Source organism: Myxocyprinus asiaticus, chromosome 3 (genome assembly GCF_019703515.2).
Source record: "Myxocyprinus asiaticus isolate MX2 ecotype Aquarium Trade chromosome 3, UBuf_Myxa_2, whole genome shotgun sequence".
NCBI classification, from domain to species: Eukaryota; Metazoa; Chordata; class Actinopteri; order Cypriniformes; family Catostomidae; genus Myxocyprinus; species Myxocyprinus asiaticus.
In genome coordinates, this window is record NC_059346.1 from 1,553,237 (window position 1) to 1,576,616 (window position 23,380).

General features: G+C 40.1%; 1 protein-coding gene across 1 annotated transcript in view; it reads left to right on the forward strand.

The window, feature by feature from the left end:
* Positions 1 to 23,380, forward strand: part of LOC127423803 (dynamin-1-like) — a 111,528-nt gene that overhangs the window by 76,153 nt on the left and 11,995 nt on the right. The window contains exons 16-22 of the mRNA XM_051668423.1: positions 10,997 to 11,106; positions 11,237 to 11,348; positions 11,647 to 11,658; positions 11,752 to 11,922; positions 12,161 to 12,402; positions 17,858 to 18,064; positions 21,447 to 21,483. Of these exons, the coding sequence (XP_051524383.1) occupies positions 10,997 to 11,106; positions 11,237 to 11,348; positions 11,647 to 11,658; positions 11,752 to 11,922; positions 12,161 to 12,402; positions 17,858 to 18,064; positions 21,447 to 21,468 (876 nt within the window). The 3' untranslated portion in view covers positions 21,469 to 21,483. The remainder of the gene's footprint in view (positions 1 to 10,996; positions 11,107 to 11,236; positions 11,349 to 11,646; positions 11,659 to 11,751; positions 11,923 to 12,160; positions 12,403 to 17,857; positions 18,065 to 21,446; positions 21,484 to 23,380) is intronic.

Genomic DNA, 23,380 nt, shown 5'->3' on the forward strand with positions numbered 1-23,380 from the left:
TTTTTTTCTTTGTTAAACCAAAGACGGATCTCATTTGAGCTCAGCAAAATCCAACAAGCCATTACACAGTGGAAAACAGTTTTGGGGAGCAACTTAGTTAATGGAGTTATGCTACTAACTTAACTACATTTTTCAGAAGTGTGACAGTAGTAGAGTATAGTTGTTTTTAGTAGCTTGAAAGTTAATAGTGTAGCTTTTCCAGTACCAAGTTGCATTTTCAACAAGTAGATATTTTAGTAGTTATTCACCGCTGTTTTTATGTAGCATTTCATCGTGGATGCAACTTTACAACTGATCGAATTGAGGCAATAATCAAACACATTAACTAACTACTTTTTCAAATGCATAGTTTGACTGTATTTTGACTACTTTGAATTAGCTTGAAGTTTGGGAAGCTACAGTTTCAAAATAGTTTCCCAAAACTGGTAGATGTCAAATTGTGTCAGAAACCAGAGAAAGTGTTGTATGTGAAAGAAAGTTCTTAGAGAAACGTGATGTTTCTTTTTCCTTGTGCAAAACGAATTAAAGACAGAAAGAGGGGGAAAAAAGGCTGCATTCTAGAAATTGCCGTTGGCATGTGCTCAAGGCACAGTCATTCTGGTAATGAGGGGTTCGAGCACCATTATTGCTCCCAGATGCCTCCCGCATCTCGCTGGCGTTTGATGCAAAACCGACACACCAGCGCTGCTCAATCACACACATACGGAAACATGCCAACATTTGCACACAAATGCAGCCCTTAAAGCAACAGGCTTCATTTTCAGAGCAGTTCATGTTGGGTTTAGTTCTATATGTATGATCACGTCTCGTGAGTTTCATGTCACGTGTATGAATGTGAATGTGTGTATGTGTTGTAAGACGTTTTTGTTCGAATTTCCGCAGTCAGGCATGTGAAGTGTGTTTATGAATCAAGTCTGTACTTCCTCCTCTTTTAGAATTGCACTTGTATTAGTCACACAAAAAACAAAACAACAGGGCTTGTGGTCGCCCAGAGGAGAGAAAATCCACAGAAAAGTTGTTTCTCCAATATGTATAAATGGAGTGCAAATGGAGACGTTTTATGAAGTTTCTGCACCTAAAAAGACTCCAGTAATCTCACGTGTCTCCTGTAGAGTTTCAGAAGAGATCTCAACAATGTTTTAAACTGTGCTCAGATTCTTCCAAGAGCAAATGATCTGAGCTGCAATATCCACATTCGTGCATTGGATAAGCTGGTAAGAACGGCGGTAAATGTGTTTGCATGCAGCGCAAAATTTGGGTAATGGGCAAAAATGTAAAACAAAATCAGAAATCGGTTAATTCCTAAGCTGTTTTTTTAATTTTCCCTGCTAAAAGAAAATCGTTGAAGGTGTTTAAATGGCCTTATTACACAGCTCTTCTGAATACTGATTCTGATTTATCAACAGCGCCATCTAGCTGTCAGATAGTTCTCAGTAACAACCGCACATCCACGTATCAGACCGCTCATCTGGGTACTGCAAGCCATCTTTTCTGCTTCTCGGATCACTGTGCAATCTCTACAAGTTAGCTAATAATATAATTTCAACTCAAGTCAATGTTTCATGTCCATTTATTTATTTATTTGGCAAGTAGTTGTGTAATAAGCTGGATAATGAGCAGTCAGATGCTCATTAATGACAAAATATACACTAACAGAACTCCGGCGCAAACTGGTTTCAGCTGTTCAGCGATTTATTTCTTCCCACATAATTACATAATTGTAACGCAAATCAATATTTTATGTCCATGTATTATTTAATTGGTTAGTAGCTGTGTAATAAGCTAGATAATGAGCAAGCAGCCGGTTGTTATCGCAAAATAAACTCCACTTCGCATCGGGGTCCTGATCACCCTGTCGGGTTTATATTGCGAAAACAACCGGCTGACTGTACATTATCCCTTACTTATTAAGCAAAATGTCGGCTTATTAGGCATAATTGCATGTAAACGCACTCAGTATCAGGGTTTCCACCCAACTATTTTTATGCAAATTTAGAAATTGCGGATAAGAAAATGTGAAAACGCTTGATATGTGAATAAACTCTCAAAATTAGCTTAAGTTTATGCGTTCAATGAGGTGGATACAAAATTTGAAACATTTGGATGGAAACCCAGGTGGTGTCTATACTGACTAGTGAGCGATTGAGTTCTAGTGTCCACAGCTGCAGGTTATTTTAGCGTATTTTCATTTAAATGGAGTTTATCACATGTTATTAACTGTATCAAGATCAGATAACACAATTAAAACTTCCTGACTTTAATCACTGTGGGAGACTGATCAGTTTTCTGTTCTGACAGCCAGTTTCAGTGTTTCTACAGAGCTTTTAAAGAGCCAGAACCACAAAGATTTTATGAGAACATATGGAGAATCATTCAGTATGTGTATGGGGGGGGGGTCAGGGGTCAGGACTGATATACACTGCTGTCTGGCTTCTCACCCTCTGATGACTTCCATGCATGCATGTGTGTGTGTGTTTTAAGCATACAAACATTAACCCCAAATTTTTATAGAAAAAGTACGTTTTAACCAGGTTAAAGGAGCAGTTCACCCAAAAAAGGAAAATTCTGTTACCATTTACTCCCCCTCATGTTGTTCTTAACCCGTCTGACTTTCTTTTATGGGTGAGGAATGACATTAGGGTGAGTAGATGATGACAGACTTCTCATTTTTGGGTGAACTATTCCTTTAAGAGTGAATCTCTCCTCCCACATCATCCATCTCTCCAGTCTCTCCTCATCTCTCCAAAATCTGGCTGAGAAGTAGGAAAAGTTTGAGTCACTGAGAGACTCTGTGTGTGTGTGTGTGTGTGTGTGTGTGTGTGTGTGTGTGTGTGTGTGTGCGTGCGTGCGTGTGTGTGTGTGTGTGTGGTTTCTATGGCTTTATAGATGACGTCATCCTCTCTGCGCCGTGGCAAACGTGTTTTCAAAGTCTGCTGACGAGCACCTGGTCCAGTTGGCATGAGTACCTGACCGAGTGAACACACTTCACACACGTTACACACTCGGAAAACCCCTGATGTGGATTACAAATCACAAATGACATCTCTTAAATATCAAGTGTTTATCCTAGATAGCAATGAAATTATATGGAGATCAATTTGCTGAAGTCTCTTTAGGTTTCTTTGGAAAATAAGACCCAATAATCTCACGTGTCTCCTCTAGAGTTTCAGAAGAGATCTCAACAATGTCTCAAACTGTGCTCAGATTTTCCAAGATACCAAAGTCTGCAATCAAACGTCTCAATATGAAGGTCTCATTAAAACTGACTTTTTACCAGGCCTTCATCATTTATTTTTTTCAATGTCTTTTATGTATATATTTGACTGTTTTAGTCTTGTCCCAGACCCAGAATTTCAATATTAACCCTTTAAGCTCTGAAGGTGTTTTAAAGATTTCCTGTTTCAGTGGCATACCCAAAATTAAAGACTTATGCCAAAAAACAAGGAGAGTTTGGTAACATTGTAAATATATATTTTTTTATGATATATATTACGATAAATTCTGAGACTCTCGGCCTAAGAAACTGCTGAAAAACCGACTGACTTATTTGTCATTATATATCTCTGGGTGTAGATATGGTGGCTCAGAAAAACTGCTTTTGTTTTGTTCCCAATCATGTCAACTGTATCTGAGAATAATTTTGCGTTGATACGACAAAGCAATCAAAAGTTACAGCTAGTGTTGTCGAAGTTAATGCAAAATTCGATTAACGCCACAATTTTTTTTTAACGCTGTTAACGCATAATATAAGCCGTAGTTCATGAGAAGCGAGTCAATTCGCACAAACACCGCTAATGTCACATGCATTGACCGTCGGGAAAACAAATAGTGGCAGACATTATGCTGATACCTGCGCTAAGCATTTTATCAATGTAGCACAGCAGTAATACATGCCCGCAAAGCACAGAGAGAGCTCGGAACTTTGTAACATGATTGCAGCGGCAAGACAGCTGCCATTTGAACACCTGCCTTGCACTGCAAGGTGCGGTACGAAAGTTGCGAGGCGTGGTGCGAGCGTGAAATTAAAGTGTGAGCATGCAGCGATCGTCTGTGTTCCGCGACTGCTACCGAGTCCTTAAATAATGTATATCGTGCCAGTAAAGGCAGCCGGTGGAGTTTCTGGTGCCCACTAGGGAGCTGGTGCCATACGCAGACTGCGTAATATGCATATAGGGAGCGGCGGTACTGATTACCGGCTAACGGAAACCCTGCTGCTGTCTCCAAGGTTTTGTCACAGTGTCTCTGTTTGATAGAGCACTAGTCAATGTAGAAGTTGGAGACATTGCTGGAACCCTGCAGGTAATCTACACTGTCATTAACCCATTTAATCCCAATGGTTACAGTTGTGACTGGGGTCTAAAAGGAGTTTGTGATGTATTTGTCAATTGTAAATGACAGTGCAGACTTTTTTGCATGAGTGGTGCAAATAATCACACGACCAGAGCTATTTAATTACACTGTGCTCCTGGAAAGATTATGTCTGTCAAAACTCCATAAAAAGAAGCGAACTACCATATTTTGAGTTGTGTTGTGTTTATTTTCTGTTGTTCAACTCTGTTGGTGGGGTGGTTTTGTGTGGATGACTGAAAAATACATCTGGATGAAGAAGATTTTATCCACTCATGTTTATAAAGATATTGCGATTAATCGCGATTAACTACAAAAAAATGCGATTAATCGCGATTAAATATTTTAATCGTTTGACAGCCCTAGTTATAGCATTACAAAAATAATTTATTAAAGCGTAGAAAACGTCTCCATCATGCCCAAAAGCCTCTAAAAATAAATAAAACATAATAATTGTACATAAGAACTAATTACACATACAAACACAACAATGACTAAAGGTTTGCATAGCATGCAGACATGATTTTAGTAATGAGATTTCACAGAATGAGTTTCATTCTGTGTCATTTGAGTCATCATTGAGTCTGTGTCATGTATTTGGCGCCATCTCCTGGTGGTCATATGTAACATTGTGCTTCATGTGGATTATCTAATGATCTATACATCTGATTATCTTGTGTGTGGACTCGTTTGAAAGATAATCACCTCCTCTAAGTAATGGTATGTGATACTTTATGTTCTGTTTATCTTTCGTGAAGTTATAAGCAAAAACGCAGCATATAAGTAGCACCAACATAATTGTCAAAGACATATACTTAGCTATTACTCGCTATATTTTTGTATGCGAGTAAAACAAATGGGCGGGTTGTATTCTACTCTTTGTGAGCTTTCCAACAACATATGACTCATGACTATTTGATCAGTTTGATGTTTTTACTGATTACAATAATATGTACAGTGCAATATGAGACAAAACAAAGAAAAATCAAGATAAATGTGACTTTTTATTGGGCATCATTTCCAATCAAGCTGTAATTTTGCAATATGAAAATATGATTTAATTGTGTGTATTTAGGATACATAAAATGTTAGCTATGAAATTATTCTTTAGCAAGACAAAGGAGTGTAATGTAATGTAATTTTCATCAGCGTCATTTCCAGCACAGAATTCAATTAAACACAATACAGAATTTGAGATGTGCTGGAAATGAATTTTCATGACTCGAATGACATAAATCTCCTGTGATGCATGTACATACTGTACACTGCTGAACATTCTTAGTAGAATACTTAAATCAACTACTGTAGTAAGAGTGTGAAAACTTTTTACTTTCTAGAAATCCACAGTGATAAAAGTGCCTGAAGTTAAAGAAACAAACTTCTATTTCTCCAAACAAAGTTGACACTTAAATTAAACATCTCCATCTAGTCTCATGAGCTATGAAAAAGTGACCTTTAAGCAATAACGTATTCCTCTAGTCTAGAAAACTGTTCATCCTTGCCAGCGTGTCGGAATACTGGCACCAGTGGACCAAACATGATCTTGCAGCTGATGCATCACGTTTCTTTTGTCCCGTGCAGCTGGTCGAGTAGGAGGTTGGTGTTTTTTTACAGGCGGTTGTTTGGGCCGTTATGGCAGGGAGTGGTGCTCACTCTGGTGGGTAGGGAAATACCAGGCCGTGCCGCTGGGCTTCGGGCCCCTGACGGGCTGCCAGACGGCTGTGGTGCTCCAGTCAGGCTGTAGAGTCAGTTGTCGCCCGATCGCCCGCCCTCAAGGTTTATTTTAGATCTGACTAATCAGCTCCAGCTGTGTGTTGTGGGGACGAAAAAAATCTCTCTCCTAAATATATATACACAGCTCTTACACACACACACTTTCGTTTTCTCTTTTTCCTCTATAATCTTTCTTTTTTTCTCTCTAGGTTTATTAGTGGTGTTTGTTAATTCAAGCATCAATGTTACAATTGCTCATAGTGATTTAATCAAATTAAATGCCCAGTGTGTAAGTTGTCCTGTTACAGACATGAATGATCCCTCAAATCATGTGTGATGTTGATTCAGGTGTGCAGTTAATTTACTAAAAGATCACACTTACCAGTTTCACCTGAACAAAACCCCATAGACTTACACTGAAGGAGGGACTTCAGTCATATCTAGAGAGCACAAAATAATAATAATAAAAAAATAACCTAACACACTAAAAAATACCCAGCAACTGCTAAGCAACTCATAAAAAAACTCAAAAACACCTCAGCATCACACAAACCCCTTAGAAAATTGTAGCGAGTGCATAACCATCGGCATATTGGTTATAAACATGAAAAACAGATTGTTGATATTATTATTAATTAGCCTTTGTAAAAACTCTGTGAATTTAAATGCTCAATCCAGAAACAATAATAGCCACAATATGAAGAAGGGTTGGTACTCCTTTCTCATTTTTTCTCTTATGTTAATGCTGAAAAATCGCCATAAACGGACGTGACAGTTGTGAAAACGGCACTTACCTATAGGCTACATGATGATGGAAAACATCTGAAATACTTTGAAACCAGCAGACTTTATTTAATGCTGCATGATTGATTGAATTAAGATTCAAATCTGAATATGACCTTGCGCGATCACTAAACTTTCTATTACTAAACGACTGCATTTCTGCATCCAAGCGGCGCCCTCTAGCGGTCTGGATGCCATTATCCATTATACCTCTATAATGCAGAATTTAAAAACACCCTCGCAACTGCTTAGCATTACACAAACACTCAGAACACCCTAGCAACCACATAGCAACACAATAAAACACTCAGAACTCCCTCACAACCGCTTAGCAACACAATAAAACACGCAGAACTCCCTTGCAACTGCTTAGCAACACACTAAAACACTCAGAACACCTCAGCAACTGCTTAACAACACACTAAAAACACTCAAACACCTTAGCAACTGCTTAACAATACATTGAATACACTCAGAACACCTTAGCAACCATATAGCAACACACTAAAACACTCAGAACTCCCTCGCAACTGCTTAACAACACACTAAAAACACTCAAAACACCTTAGCAACCATATAGCAACACACTAAAACACTCAGAAATCCCTCAAAACTGTTTAACAAACCACTAAAACACTCAGAACACCTCAGCAACTGCTTAGCAATTCATTAAAAACGCTCAGAACACCTTAGCAACCATATAGTAACACACTTAAACATGCAGATCTCCCTCACAACTGCTTAACAACACACTAAAAACACTCAAATCACCTTAGCAACCATACAGCAACACTCTAAAACACTCAGAACTCCCTCACAACTGTTTAAAAATACACTAGAAACACTCAAAACACCTTAGCAACCATATAGCAACACACTAAAAACACCCTTGCAACTGCTTAGCAACACACTAAAACACTCAAAACTCCCTCGCAACTGCTTAGCAAAACACTAAAACACTCAGTGAGGTGTCTATTTCTCAAACTGTTTAGCTGTACATCTGGTCTTCCACATCTCTATCTGTCCTTGTTAGAGCCAGTTGTTCTTTGTCTTTGAAGACTGTAGTGTACACCTTTGTATGAAATCTTCAGTTTTTTGGCAATTTCAAGCATTGTTTAGCCTTCATTACTCAAAACAATGATTGACTGATGAGTTTCTAGAGAAAGCTGTTTCTTTTTTGCCATTTTTGACCTAATATTGACCTTAAGACATGCCAGTCTATTGCATACTGTGGCAACTCAAAAACAAACACAAAGACAATGTTAAGCTTCATTTAATGAACCAAATATCTTTCAGCTGTGTTTGATATAATGGCAAGTGATCTTCTAGTACCAAATGAGCAATTTATCATGATTACTCAAGGATAAGGTGTTGGAGTGATGGCTGCTGTCTAGATTTGATCAAAAATGACTTTTTCAAATAGTGATGGTGCTGTTTTTTACATCAGTAATGTCCTGACTATACTTTGTGATCAGTTGAATGCCACTTTAGTGAATTAAAGTACCAATTTCCTTCCAAAACAGCAAAATCTGTACATTATTCCAAACTTTTGGTCACCAGTGGATTATGATTCAATAAGTCACGAGCCATCACGTTATAATCTAGCTGCATTAAGCATGTACACTCGAGGGATGAGCGTCCCCGTGACAGAGTGTGCATCAGCCGGGTGCAGTTTCAATCTCTCCCCCTTAGATCGGGACATTTGCGCAACTCATAGAAGAGGTGCTGACCGCACAGAGAAATGCCAGTTTCGGAGTTTGTAGTTATTTACATGATCTGCTTCTGTATTATTTTAACTTAAATAAAGCTATAATGCATTAAATATAACTGCATTAAAGATGTAACGCCGGAGTGTTTCTTTAAACATGCTTGACACGCAAGTTTTGCTTCAGCTGAGCAGCAGCTCTAGCTCCACTTATTCCACAACGAGAGTGCTTCTATTTTTACTTATTTGGTATTTTTGCACTATAATTCCCTCATACTTTGCGATCTACATCACCTGAAGCTGTTTGGAAAGTTTAGAGTGCATCTGTGAGCTGTGTAATTCTTCCTCTCCTCAGTCAGGCGTGAACTACAGTGCTGCTCTCACGCGTCATCATTAGAGTTTAATGTGATCTCATGTTACGTTAATGAGATCAAATGACTATTTGACAACGGAAATTTTTGTCGCCAATTTTTTATTGTCGACGTTGTCGATAACGTGTCAGCTCTACTCGCAACCACTTAGCAACACACTAAAAACACTCAGAACACCTTAGCAACTGCTTAACAACACACTTAAACACCCTAGCAACCATTTAGCAACACACTAAAACACTCAGAACACATTAGCAACCACATAGCAACACACTAAAAACATTCAGAACACCCTAACAACACAGTAAAACACTAAGAGCTCCTTTGCAACCACTTATCAACACATTAAAAACACTCAGAACACCTACGCAACTGCTTAACAACACACTAAAACACCCTAACAAACGTTTAGCAACACACTAAAAACACTCAGAACACCTCAGCAACCACATAGCAACACACTAAAACACTCAGAACACCTAAGCAACCGCACAGCAACACACTAAAAACACTCAGAACTCCCTCGTAACTGTTTAGCAACACACTAAAAACACTCAGAACACCCTAGCAACACAGTAAAACACTAAGAGCTCCTTCGCAACCACTTAGCAATACACTAAGAAATACCCTAGCAACTGTTTAGCAACACACTAAAAACACTCAGAACACCTCAGCAACCATATAGCAACACACTAAAAACACTCAGAACACCTAAGCAACCGTTTAGCAACACACTATAAACACTCAGAACACCTAAGCAACCATTTAGCAACACACTAAAAACACTCAGAACACCTAAGCATCCGTTTAGCAAAACACTAAAAACACTCAGAACACCTAAGCAACCATTTAGCAACACACTAAAAACACTCAGAACACCTAAGCAACCGTTTAGCAATACACTAAAAACACTCAGAACACCTAAGCAACCATTTAGCAACACACTAAAAACACTCAGAACACCTAAGCAACCGTTTAGCAACACAATAAAAACACACAGAACACCAAAGCAACCGTATAGCAACACACTATAAACACTCAGAACGCCTAAGCAACCGTTTAGCAACACACTAAAAACACTCAGAACACCTAAACAACCGTTTAGCAACACACTAAAAACACTCAGAACACCTAAGCAACCGTTTAGCAACACAATAAAAACACACAGAACACCAAAGCAACCGTATAGCAACACACTAAAAACACTCAGAACACCTAAACAACCGTTTAGCAACACACTAAAAACACTCAGAACGCCTAAGCAACCGTTTAGCAACACAATAAAAACACACAGAACGCCTAAGCAACCGTTTAGCAACACACTATAAACACTCAGAACGCCTAAGCAACCGTTTAGCAACACACTAAAAACACCCAGAACACCTAAGCAACCGTTTAGCAACACACTAAAAACACTCAGAACACCTAAGCAACCGTATAGCAACACACTAAAAACACTCAGAACACCTAAGCAACCGTATAGCAACACACTAAAAACACCCAGAACACCTAAGCAACCGTTTAGCAACACACTAAAAACACTCAGAACACCTAAGCAACCGTATAGCAACACACTAAAAACACTCAGAACACCTAAGCAACCGTATAGCAACACACTAAAAACACCCAGAACACCTAAGCAACCGTTTAGCAACACACTAAAAACACCCAGAACACCTAAGCAACCGTTTAGCAACACACTTAAAACACTCAGAACACCTAAGCAACTGAATAATTACTTGTACACTGACATTAAAGAGCTTGACTTGATTTGATATAAACATTTTCTTCATAATATGTAAAGATCTATTGTTTTGAAATGTTTATGCTGCTGTGTCTATAATTGTGGCTTATTTTCATTCTTTTCTTCAAGTTTCCTTCATCATATTCAAATTGCTTTTTTTTTTTTTTTTTTTTGGCTCATCTGAATCACATTTACGTCAGAGTTCACTGAAACACAATGAGCTGTGGCGTCAACAACACTCAACATCAACACACACATGTTCAAGTGTGAATATGAAATTAGATCTTCCTCACCCACACAAATCTCTCTATCACTCTCTGTCGTCTCCTGCAGGAGAAGGAGAAGAAGTACATGCTGCAGGTGGATAATCTGAAGCTCAGAGATGTGGAAAAAGGATTCATGTCCAGCAAACACATCTTTGCCCTGTTCAACACTGAGCAGAGGTCAGAGGTCATCCACCACAACATAATCCTCAGGGTCAATTCTGATTTCGTGTTGACTTTAAAGACTCTATATTTGAAATCAAATTAAACGGTTTAACTCAGAAACATTCACTCTCTCTTGCTCATGTAGGAACGTGTATAAGGACTACCGTCAGCTGGAGTTGGCGTGTGAGAGTCAGGAGGACGTGGACGGATGGAAGGCCTCGTTCCTGCGCGCTGGCGTTTACGCCGAACGTGTGGTGGTGCGTGTTTGTCTGCTTTAAGCAACGTCTACACAAATCACTTTCCAAAGTTTGCAGTACTAGAGAGCATCTTTGAAAGTCTCTTTGAAAGCCATTCTAGGACTGATGAGTGGTGTAAACAATGCGCTTTTAACCGAAAAGTATTAGTGTGGACGTGGACTTCGTCTTTAGAAACATACTGTAAAGAAACAGCGCTCAGTGACAGTGTTAATCTGAGACACACTTCCATTAGAGGATCATTAAAATGCTTTTTGTCTGTTTTCTTTCTTCTGTGTTGTTCTCTGCGGCATCACACTAGGAGAAGGAAAAGGTACAAGCTTTCAGTCACCATTTGTTCTACTTCATTCCATGTCTCCTGATGTTCCAGAGCTTCATGTCATCGTTTGTGTGTTTCTGTGTGTAGAGTGACGCTAGTGATGAGAACGGTTCGGACAGTTTCATGCACTCTATGGATCCTCAGTTGGAGAGGCAGGTGGAGACCATCCGTAACCTGGTGGACTCGTACATGTCCATCGTCAACAAGACTGTACGAGACCTGATGCCCAAAACCATCATGCACCTCATGATCAATAATGTAAGCAGAAGATCACCTCACTACAGTCTGACAGATCGAGAGGGTTCAGCCTAATGGTTAAAGATCTGGCAACTGTAGGTTCAACCATCACCAATGGGTTGTACCAGCTGTCTTGTTTAAGTTGGGACAAAGTTCAAACAAAAGGGGTTAGTAGTAGTATGTCAGTAGTATGTCACGGCTCTGTCGAGGGTTAATGTGAATGAATATCTTTTCTCTCTCTCTGTCTGTCTGTCTTTAGACAAAGGAGTTCATTAATGCGGAGCTGTTAGCACAGTTGTACTCGTGCAGCGATCAGAACACACTGATGGAGGAGTCCGCTGAACAAGCGCAGCGGCGCGACGAGATGTTGCGGATGTACTTTGCCCTTAAAGAAGCGCTCAGCATCATCGGTGACATCAGCACCACCACCGTCTCCACGACGCTGCCGCCTCCTGTAGACGACTCCTGGCTGCAGGTGCAACGCACAGGTTCAGGAGGACGGTATGTTTAGAGAGAATGCTTGACTTTAGAAAACTAGTGTATCTGCGTGAATTTACTCCTCCTACTTTGGCTAACACCAAACAGGACATACGTAATATTCGATTCGATTAGATTAGACTTTGTTGTCTCCCTTAGGAGAAATTTGTCTTGGGCATTCGAGAGAACACACTCAACGTAGCAGCACACATATAAACTACAATTAACATGCATTTACACATCAGATATTGCACAAAGCCCTATACCATACTATATACCATACTATTGCACAATTGCCCTACACATAAATATTTAACACCCCCCCTCAATAAGGGCCATAACCTCCCCAGTCTTCCTTTAAGAAATGCATGGTACCATTTGATTATATAGAGATTCACCTCCATCTGTTTCGGCTTGTTTAGTAAGGTCTGTGGGAGTATGGTATTAAATGCTGAGCTAAAGTCCATAAACATTATTTTAGGATATGCTGTAGGATTTTCAAGGTGCTTTAAAATAAAATGTGTTTTAGTATTTAAAGCATCAGCTGTGCCTCTACCATCTTTATAAGCAAACTGATAGGGATCTAAGAGATGTTGTACTTCACCTCGTAGGTTCCCAACCATAATGCGTTCAAGTGATTGCATCACTACTGATGTTAGTGATACCGGTATAAAATCATTATTTTCCTGCGGGCAATGTTTTTTTGGAACAGGAATGATGACAGCTTTTTTCCATATTATAGGAATGGTACATGTATCAACCGAGAGTTGGAATAAAGGGCTCCAGTCTGGGGTCAACTCATCAGCAAATGTTTTGAGAAGAAGAGCCGAAATACTATTGGCCCACTGGCCTTCTTAATGTACAACTTTTTAAAAATCTTTGCCACTGCACTTGGATCAATTACTATTCTATCCTGTGTCTATTACAGTGACATGTGATCCAACAGGTTTCTACATTCATCAGAATCAAAACGTTTGTAAAAGTTAAGTTGGTCATTTCTCTCATCCTTATTCCTATCCTGCCACACACTGACAGTCTTTGAGACAGGTTTGCTTCTTTTAAGGGTGGACTTGAAGATGGGAATTAGCTGGATGGTGTTATGGTCCGAATTTGAAGGGGGGGGTGTCTAATCTTAGCAGCATATGCATCGTTAATATTGCCATAACATTTGTCCAGTATCTTATTTTTCCGTGTGCTTATATTAACATATTGCTGGAACCCTGGAAGGCTAATTTTGTAATTGCAGCTTTGGATGCGTTCCCACTAGGCGGGATGTATACAGCGCAAATTAAAATATTCCCATAGTCTCTGGGTAGGTAAAAAGGTCTTAGACTTAAACATAATGTATGAGTTCAAGGTCAGGAGTGCAGACCGTGTCTTTTATTGAGTAATTCGTGCACCAAGAGTCCTTAATAAAAACACAAACGCCACCTCCCTTCATTTTCCCTGAGTTATTATTTCTGTCCATACGAACATTTCTGAAGCCTTGAACCTGAGTCTGGGAAATCTCCTTGAAGCCAGGTCTCTGTGTAGATAATGAGGCATGACTCACGGTATTCATTGCAGACTCTTGTGTTCTGGCGCAACTCCTCCAGGGAGTTCCCTAGGGAGCGAGCACTGCTGAAGAGTACCGATGGCAGTGGTGGCTTGATGCATCTTCAGCAGAGTCGATGTTGAATGCCCCTCCTCCCTCGTTTCCTTGGCTGACTGTCTCCATGCTGTCGCAATAACTCCTCTGGAATGTTGTCTAGCAGGCCCGGTTCTGGTACCGCCCTTTTCCGTGAGGACAACAGCCATTCTCTGCCACAACCCCGTAGCACCTGGTTGCTTCCCCTGATGAACACTATGGCGGTGTCGTATTGCGTGCAAACACTGGATGCAATCAGTACCAACAACAACATCACTCCGACAGCTCCATCGTGTTTTTTGTTACTTTTGACTTCAGCACACTTAAACTTAAACAAACAAATACGTGTCTCTCGTGCGCGAGTCCCAGCAGCGCTGCACCACCGGAAGCCAATATGAGTGAAGTCTTTTACTTAATATTAATGAGCCAGAGTATGTTTAATATCTCATGACATCTCTACCAGCCATACAGTTTTCAAAACAAAATGACATTCATGACTAGCTCAGTGAAAGACTGGGAACACAAAATGCAAAAATACACCTCTACTATGATGAAAATGTTTTCAGTTTCTGGGGGTTAAAGAAAAATAAATGTCATGTGGTGTAACCATCTAGAGACAAGTCTCATTAAAATCTGATTTCTTGGAATAGCTTGGAATAATGTTTCAATATTATTTCTTTAAAAAATAAGCAGTGAAACAAACATTTGTAATACTTCTGTTGACCTAATCAAAGTCAGGTGGTGTAATGAACATTCATGTAACCATTTTGTTGTCATGTGACAAAAAAATAAATAAAATAAAATAAATAAAATCAGAAGACCCCAATGACTGTAAGTTAAAATATATATATATTTACTGCCAGTCCAAAAGAAAGTTGCATACTCAAGTATTTTGTTGGACTGCCTTTAACTTTGATTACGGCGCACACTTGTCATGGCATTGTTTCGACAACCTTATGCAACGTCACGACATTTATTTCCATCCAGAGTTGCATTAATTTTTGGCCGAGATCTTGTATTGATGGCGGAGAGTCAAACCACTCCGTAAAGTCTTCTCCAGCACAGCCAAAGACATTCGGTGGGGTTAAGGTCAGGACTCTGTGCATGATTGCATGATTCCTCATGATCCCTGAACCACTCTTTCATAATTTGAGCCCGATGAATCTTGGCACTGTCATCCTGGAATATGCCCGTGCCATCAGGGAAGGAAAAAATCCATTGATGGGATAACCTGGTCATTCAGTACATTCAGGTAGTCAGCTGACTTCATTTTATTGCTGCATAATGTTGCTGAGTTAGACCTGACCAGTTGAAGCAACTCCAGATCATCACACTGCCTCCAGAGGCTTGTACAGTGGGCACTATGCATGACGGGTGCATCATGTGCTTCCCTTCTTACCCATCGTTTTGGAATAGGGTAAATCTGGACTCATCAGACCACATGACCTTTTTACATTGCTCCACAGTCAAATCTTTATGCTCCCAAGCACATTGAAGTTGTTTTTTCCGATTAGCCTCACTAACAAGTGGCTTTCTTGTGGCCACACAGCTGTTTAGTCCCAATTCTGTAAATTCTCATCACACTGTGCGTGTGGAAATGCTCTTACTTTCACTATTAAACACAGCCGTGAGTTCTACTGTCGATTTTTTACCATGTGACTTCATCAAGTGTTTTAGTTATCACCGATCACGATCATTCAAGATTTTGTTCAGACCACATTTCTTCCGTGAAGCTGACGGTTCACCACTGTCCTTCCAGGTTTTAATAATGTGTTGGACAGTTCTTAACCCAATTCCAGTGACTGCAGCAATCTCATTAGTTGTTTTCTTTGCTTGATACAGGCCAATAATTTGCCCCTTCTGAAACACAGTAACATCTTTTCCATGACCACGGGATACATCTTCCAACATGGTTGTTTAAGAAATGAGAAGCTACACACTGCATCAGTTAGGGTTAAAAGAATTGTTGCAGCTGAAACATATTAATCACTGCAATAATGATCCAATCATAGGCTTGTATATATATATATATATACAGTATTCACTGATGAGCCATTATGACCACCTGCTGTTGGTCCTCCGCATGCCACCAAAACAGCACTTACCTGCCGAGGCATGGACTCTACAAGACCCCTGAAGGTGTCCTGTGGTATCTGGCATCAGGACATTAGCAGAGGATCCTTCAATCCTGTAAGTTGCGAGGTGGAGCCGCCGTGGATCAGACTTGTTAGTCCCACATATCCCACAAATGCTCAATCGGATTGAAATCTGGGGAATTTGGAGGCCAGGGCAACACCTTAAACTCTTCATCATGTTCCTCAAACCTTTCCTGAACAATGTGTGCAGTATGGCAGGGTGCATTATCCTGCTAAAAGAGGCCACTGCCATCAGGGAATACCATTGCTATGAAAGGGTGTACCTGGTCTGCAATGATGTTTAGGTAGGTGGCACGTATCAAACTGATGTCCACATGAATAGCCGGACACAGGGCATCACACTCCCTCCACTGGCTTGTTGTCTTCCCACAGTGCATCCCATCACTTCCCCAGGTAAACGCTGCACACGTACACAGCCATCCACGTGGTGTAAAAGAAAACGGGACTCATCAGACCAGACGACCTTCTTCCACTGCTCTAAGGTCCAGGTCCGACGCTCTTGTGTCCATTGTAGGTGCTTTCAATGGTGGACAGGGGTCATCATGGGCACTCTGACTGGTCTGCGGCTACGCTGCCCCATACACAGCAGGGTGCGATGCACTGTGTGTTGTGACATATTCCTCTTGTAACCATCATTACAATTTTCTAGGACTTGTGCCACAGTAGACCTTCTGTCGGTTCGGACCAGACGGGATAGCCTTTGTTGCCCTCGCACATCGATGAGCCTTGGGCGCTCAACACCCTGTTGCCGGTTTGTGGTTTGTCCCTCTTCAGACCACTGTCGGTAGGTACTCACCACTGCTGACCGGGAGCACCCCACAAGCCTTGCCGTTTCAGAGATGCTTGTCAAAGTCGCTCAGGTCTTTACTCCTGCCCATTTCTCCTGCATTCAACACGTTGACTACGAGAACTGATTGTTCGCTTACCATCTAATCTACTCAGACCTTGACATATGGCCTTGTTAGGAGATGATCAACGTTATTCGCATCACTGTGAGTGGTCATAATGTTTTGGCTCATCAGTGTATATATATATCATATATTTTGACATTTTTATGAAAAGGCACATTTTGTTCAGGTCAAATGGAGTAACCCTAAGAAAACCTCCTGATATTCGTGACTTAAAAATTAATTATATTTGTAACAAAAAAATTTTACCTTGAAAAATGTGTTTGAAAACTTTTTTTAAAGTAACGATTAAGGATTTTAATACCCTTTACATACCCTTTACTTGGTTTTGGGTGTACCATTTTTGGAGTTAGAAAAAGCAATAAATATTTAAAAAAAAATATATGAAACCAACATGGACACAAAGATTAAATTCCCACAAACTTTATGCATGTTTTTATTGTGATTTATTGTTATTTCTCAATTTTAACACCACAGACAACTGTATTGATCAATGATCCTTAAAACATTTAACATTCATAATGTGATGTATTTTCTAGTGAAACATGATATTTTGAGGGACATCATGTAGAGTGGGACTTGATTTTGTCCATCTGGATTTGATCTGATTGTTACGTTAGGCTGTGAAATGATTAAATATTATTTTATTCCGCCCACGCAGCCTTCATTATGTAATCAGAAAAGGAGAGCTTCACATTTTGATGAAAGATCCTGAAGACAAACATAACGTGCACTAATGAATAAGAGAGTAAATGTGGTCTTAAATATCTAAATTTTTTCTCTGTAAGGTCTCCCGCCACTAGCCCGACCCCTCAGAGACGGGCTCCTCCTCCAGGCCCTCCGGCACGCCCAGGCTCTCGCGGCTCGGCCCCGGGCCCCCCTGCTGCAGGTGGACCACCTGTTCCGTCTCGCCCGGGGGCCTCTCCAGACCCCTCCAGCGGGCCCCCTCCTCAGGTTCCATCCCGGCCTAACCGAGCTCCCCCCGGTGTGCCCAGGTGAGACTCACACTACGCAACATTTCAGGAATATTGTATTAATGTTAGAAATCAGTCTGGATGTAATAATTGCAGATTAAATAATGTACTTTTACAGGAAACGTGATAATACATCGCTAAGATTTGAAACGGAGAATGTTTAAGGTGTAGTGTATAATTTACGCACTACTAGCGGCACCAAAGTTGCAATCTATTTGTTTAGGTGGCCAGATACCTGTGTCAACTTCTGGCTTAACCAGTGCTGTAAGTTTGGGGTGGGACTACCTGCTTGTCCGAATAATGGAAGATAGGGTCGAGTGGAAGGGGGGTTGAGGAGCTTTTGGGAAACATGTTTGGAAACAATCATTTCTACAGTTCTGATTGGTGCTGCTAGTGGCGCAGAAATTACACTCTTCACCTGTATGTTATACATGGGAGAAAATAATAAAAGGTAGTTAAAACTGCTCAGAAAGAGTGAAGACTAACCTTTCAGTCCTTCAGTCTAATAAAAACGTCCGTTTGCTCTCAGCCGCGGAATGTGAGACGCTAACTGGTGGAATAAGTGCAGTGTTGTGGGTGAGTTATCCGGTCACCATAACGTTTAAACGATAAGAAGCTGAAGTTTTACCACCAATGAAATTCAACTCATTTCTATAAGGTTATGGGAATGTCAAACCAAATCATATTTACATGTCAAGGTGAATCTCACAAAAACAGGTCCAGGAAAAAATAATGACTGTTTTAAGGATTATAATGTTTTACTTTAACATTAACATTATACACATTTAAACAAATGCAATGCTTTGGTCCAGGCACGGCTCGTCTATATGGGCAGGTAGGGCAAAGCCCCACCTAAATATTCATCCACTTGAAAACATAGATCCATACTATAAACTGCCAATAATGTCATTTGTTTGCCTGTAACTATGTTCAAAATGCTGGCATATGTATTGAAAAGCAGGCCTAGTATAAGTTTTATCCTGTTTTTAAGTCGTAAAGTAGCTGAAAGCGTCTCAATACAAGCATGTGGGGCAGAGAGTCTGCTGCTCTCCTGAACTCCACAGCGCCCCTCTGTGTATCCAATGGAAATCTGTGGTCAAATATGGTACTGCAACAAGCCCTCATTGAGACCCATTGAGACAGAAATTAATCTGTCCATAAACGTAGTGCCAGACCAAAGGTAACATTAGTATTATAACTATGGTTTCACTACGAATATCATGCAAAACTATTGCAAGGACATGCAAAACTGCGAGGACATGCAAAACTATTGCGAAAGTAAAGCAAAACTATTGCGAGAGCACGCAAAACTATTCTGAGTGCACACAAAACTGTTGCGAAGGCATGCAAAACTATTGCGAGGGCACACAAAACTATTGCAAGGGCACATAAAACTATTCCGAGTCCACCCTAAGCTATTGCGAGGGCATGCAAAACTATTGCGAGGGCATGTAAAACTATTGCAAGGGCACGCAAAACTGTTCCGAGGCCACCCTAAACTATTGCGAGGGCACGCAAAACTATTCCGAGGGCACACAAAACTATTGCGAGGGCACACAAAACTATTGCGAGGGCACGCAAAACTATTCCGAGGCCACCCTAAACTATTGCGAGGGCACGCAAAACTATTCCGAGGCCACCCTAAACTATTGCGAGGGCACGCAAAACTATTCCGAGGCTACCCTAAACTATTGCGAGTGCACGCAAAACTATTGCGAGGGCACACAAAACTATTGCGAGGGCACGCAAAACTATTCCGAGGCCACCCTAAACTATTGCGAGGGCACGCAAAACTATTCCGAGGGCACACAAAACTATTGCGAGGGCACCCTAAACTATTGCGAGGGCACGCAAAACTATTCCGAGGCCACCCTAAACTATTGCGAGGCCACACAAAACTGTTCCGAGGCCACCCTAAACTATTGCGAGGGCATGCAAAACTATTCCGAGGCCACCCAAAACTATTGCGAGGGCACGCAAAACTATTCTGAGGGCACACAAAACTATTGCGAGGGCACCCTAAACTATTGCAAGGGCATGCAAAACTATCCGAGGGCATGCAGAACTATTGCGAGGGCACACTAAACTATTCAAGTGGGCAGGTGTAATGGTGGCCATCTCGTATGTGCTGTGCAGTGTGTAAACATCTCTCCCCTGGCCTCAAGAGGTGCACTAGCAACTGACGTTAGCGGCTGTAGCCTTTATCCTCCTTGTTAGCGCGCCTGCCTCCCATGCTGGAGATGCCGGTTCGAGTCCCGTTCAGAGTGGGTCGAGCAGGACCGGCTACACATGCAAAACTATTCAGAGGGCACTTAAAACTTTTGCAAGGGCACGCGAAACTATTTCAGAAAAAAAATTCCACCCTGTCCTCTCAGCGGCTCCATAATAATGTTTTTACACAATTGTTTTTTTTTTTTTTTTTTACACAAAATGGACATTTTGTTGATTGTTTCCCTGACTGATACGGCAGAGTCTTTATACCATTGTAGAAATATGCTACTCACAGCCAGCCATGATTAATTAATTTTAATAACTGGAAAGTATAAAGTGAGCAGTATTTCGCTGATCACGACATCAACATTTCTTTAAGCAATAATTCCCTTCTTTGTATTTTGGGGTGAAATATGACCTCTTCTTTAGTGGTTTTGTGAGATTCACCTTTCCTCAGTTGGCGTCCATCTTTTGTTATCGTTCAAACGTTAAAATGCTAATCATTTGATGCACAGTGTGTTCTCAGCATCTCATTTATAAATGTGTCACTGAATGTACGTTTAGATCACAGAAACCATCAGCACACATAATGCTGAGCACCTCACCTGCTGTAGACAAAAACACAGACAGACAGATTTCTAGTCGTATGAGGCTGTGAGGGAGACAGATAACACTCGTGTTCTTTTATTTTCTTTCAATATGTCCATTGCTAAAGTTTGTCCTCTGTTGCGTGTGATGTGTGATGTGTGATATGAACCGTTCTGACACTAACGACAAACGCTTGCTTCCTGACAACACACACACTGCTCACACACTTTTCACTTCTTAATAATATAATGTAACCCAAAGTATAACGCCTATACAGAATGTAACGCATCTGTCCCCGATTAATTATTCACAGGCTGAATGGCAAAACCTCTGTACTTTAGCAAATATCCAGGCGATGTATCACCACTAAAGATTATTTTTCTGATTGTTTGGCTATTTTCATGAACTCATAATTAGTTCATAATTAGTTACAGTTGTGTTTATACTGATCTCAGAGGTTTTGGCCGGTCAGTCTGTGTTCAGCTTGGATTGGAGCCGTGTTTATGTTTCTGTGTTTCTCCTCCACGTGTTTTATGCCTCCTTCTCTTCCCCTCCCCAACGTCGCTCCGTGTCGAACCCCTCCTGCTGATATTATTTTTCACAGAATTACAATCAGTGATCAATGAGGACTGACGCTTCTGGTACGTCTGTGGTTCTTACGCCATTACCCATCATCCTCTCTGCACGCCAACTGTCTCTGAGATCCTCAGACAAACAAACAAGTCATTTATATCTATTCATTTAGCAGACACTTTAATCTATAAACACTTTAATCACTTCAACTATATACAGCAATATGATTAAAGACACATGTTTTCAATAAAAAGTTAAATTCATTAATAATAATAGTTTAAAATGTGCCTCATCCAATCAGAATTTAGAGTCAGAACTGTCCTTTTGTAATACCAAATTTCCTCTGCTTGGGAAACTATGGTTATCATGGTGATTTTATGTAAGACCCTGAAACACACGTTAATATACTTACAAAACAATCATGACATGTACACAGTAAAAAGATTTAAAAACATCTGTAACCTTTTACACATGGACCTTTGGATGGACAGACAGTTTTCAGTAACAACACACACACACACACACACACACACACACACACACACACAATTTTAGACAAAGAGCAGCATGTCTCTCTGTCTTTGAGGGTCTCTGGGACGGACGACAGAATCTGTGAGACGCTGCACGACCCCTCAGTTTGCCAAACTCTGTATTTGTGACATGCTGTCTAATGCCAAAAAATATCCTTTTAACTCATCACTCAGTTTGTAAAAACAAACAACAGTATTTACAGTAACAATTAAAGTCTATGGGGCGAGTGCATATGGATAATTAATGTAACTGCTTTAACAAAAAGACTGGTGCAATAGCAGCGGAATTAAGTCATAAAAAGGGAATTAACCCTTTAAGCTCGGATATGCCCACGTGAAAAAAAATCACAATATTAATAACTACAGTCTTGACTAACACAAAATAAGTACTCGTTTGAAAGCTTAGAAGCTCTACTTTCCAATGCATGTAGACATTATGACCAAAACTGAACAAGTGCTTTGAAATTTGCAGATAAATCAGAAGTGTTCTGTTTTGATCATTTATTAAAACATTTGCACTGTACATATTATTGTAATCAGTAAAAACATCAAACTCATCAAATATCCATGTGTCATATGTTGTTGGAAAGCTCTCAAAGAGTAGAATACAACCAGCTTATTTGTTTTACTCACAGACAAAAATAGCTAAGCATATGTCTTTGACAATTATGTTGGTGTTGCTTATATGCCGCATTTCACTTCACAAAAAATAAAAGGAACATACCATTACTTAGAGGAGGTGATTATCTTTCAAACGAGCCCACACACAAGATAATCAGATGTATAGATCATTAGATAATCCACATGAAGCACAATGTTACATATGACCACCAGGAGATGGCGCCAAATACATGACACAGACTCAATGATGACTCAAATGACACAGAATGAAACTCATTCTGTGAAATCTCATTACTAAAATCATGTCTGCATGTTATGCAAACCTTTAGTCATTGTTGTGTTTGCATGTGTAATTAGTTCTTATGTACCATTATTATGTTTTATTTGTTTGGAGATGTTTTTGGACACTATGATAAATTAATTAGTAAAATTGGAAAAAACAGAATTTGGGATAAAGTAACCAGATTTCATAGGGCCCTACATTACGTTAAACACAATTTGTTTGGTTTTACAAACTAAGGGTTTAGTCAAAATTATTGTCTGTGGTAATCGACAGCATGCCACATACATTGTACTTAACCCAGAATATAAAAATTTAAATATATTTATAAACTATTTACAGCATGTAATAAATGACTGAAACCTTCCAATAGCCAATCAAATCCCTGTGCAGCTTTAACATATTTACATATCATATTTTGTCTGGCGATTTGCCATGTGGCTTGTACAATGAGAAATTGGTATAACTTGAGAAAAGCAGCTCTCGGATTCAGTGACCAGTGTGCGTACAGTATTTACTCTGAATGTGAGACTG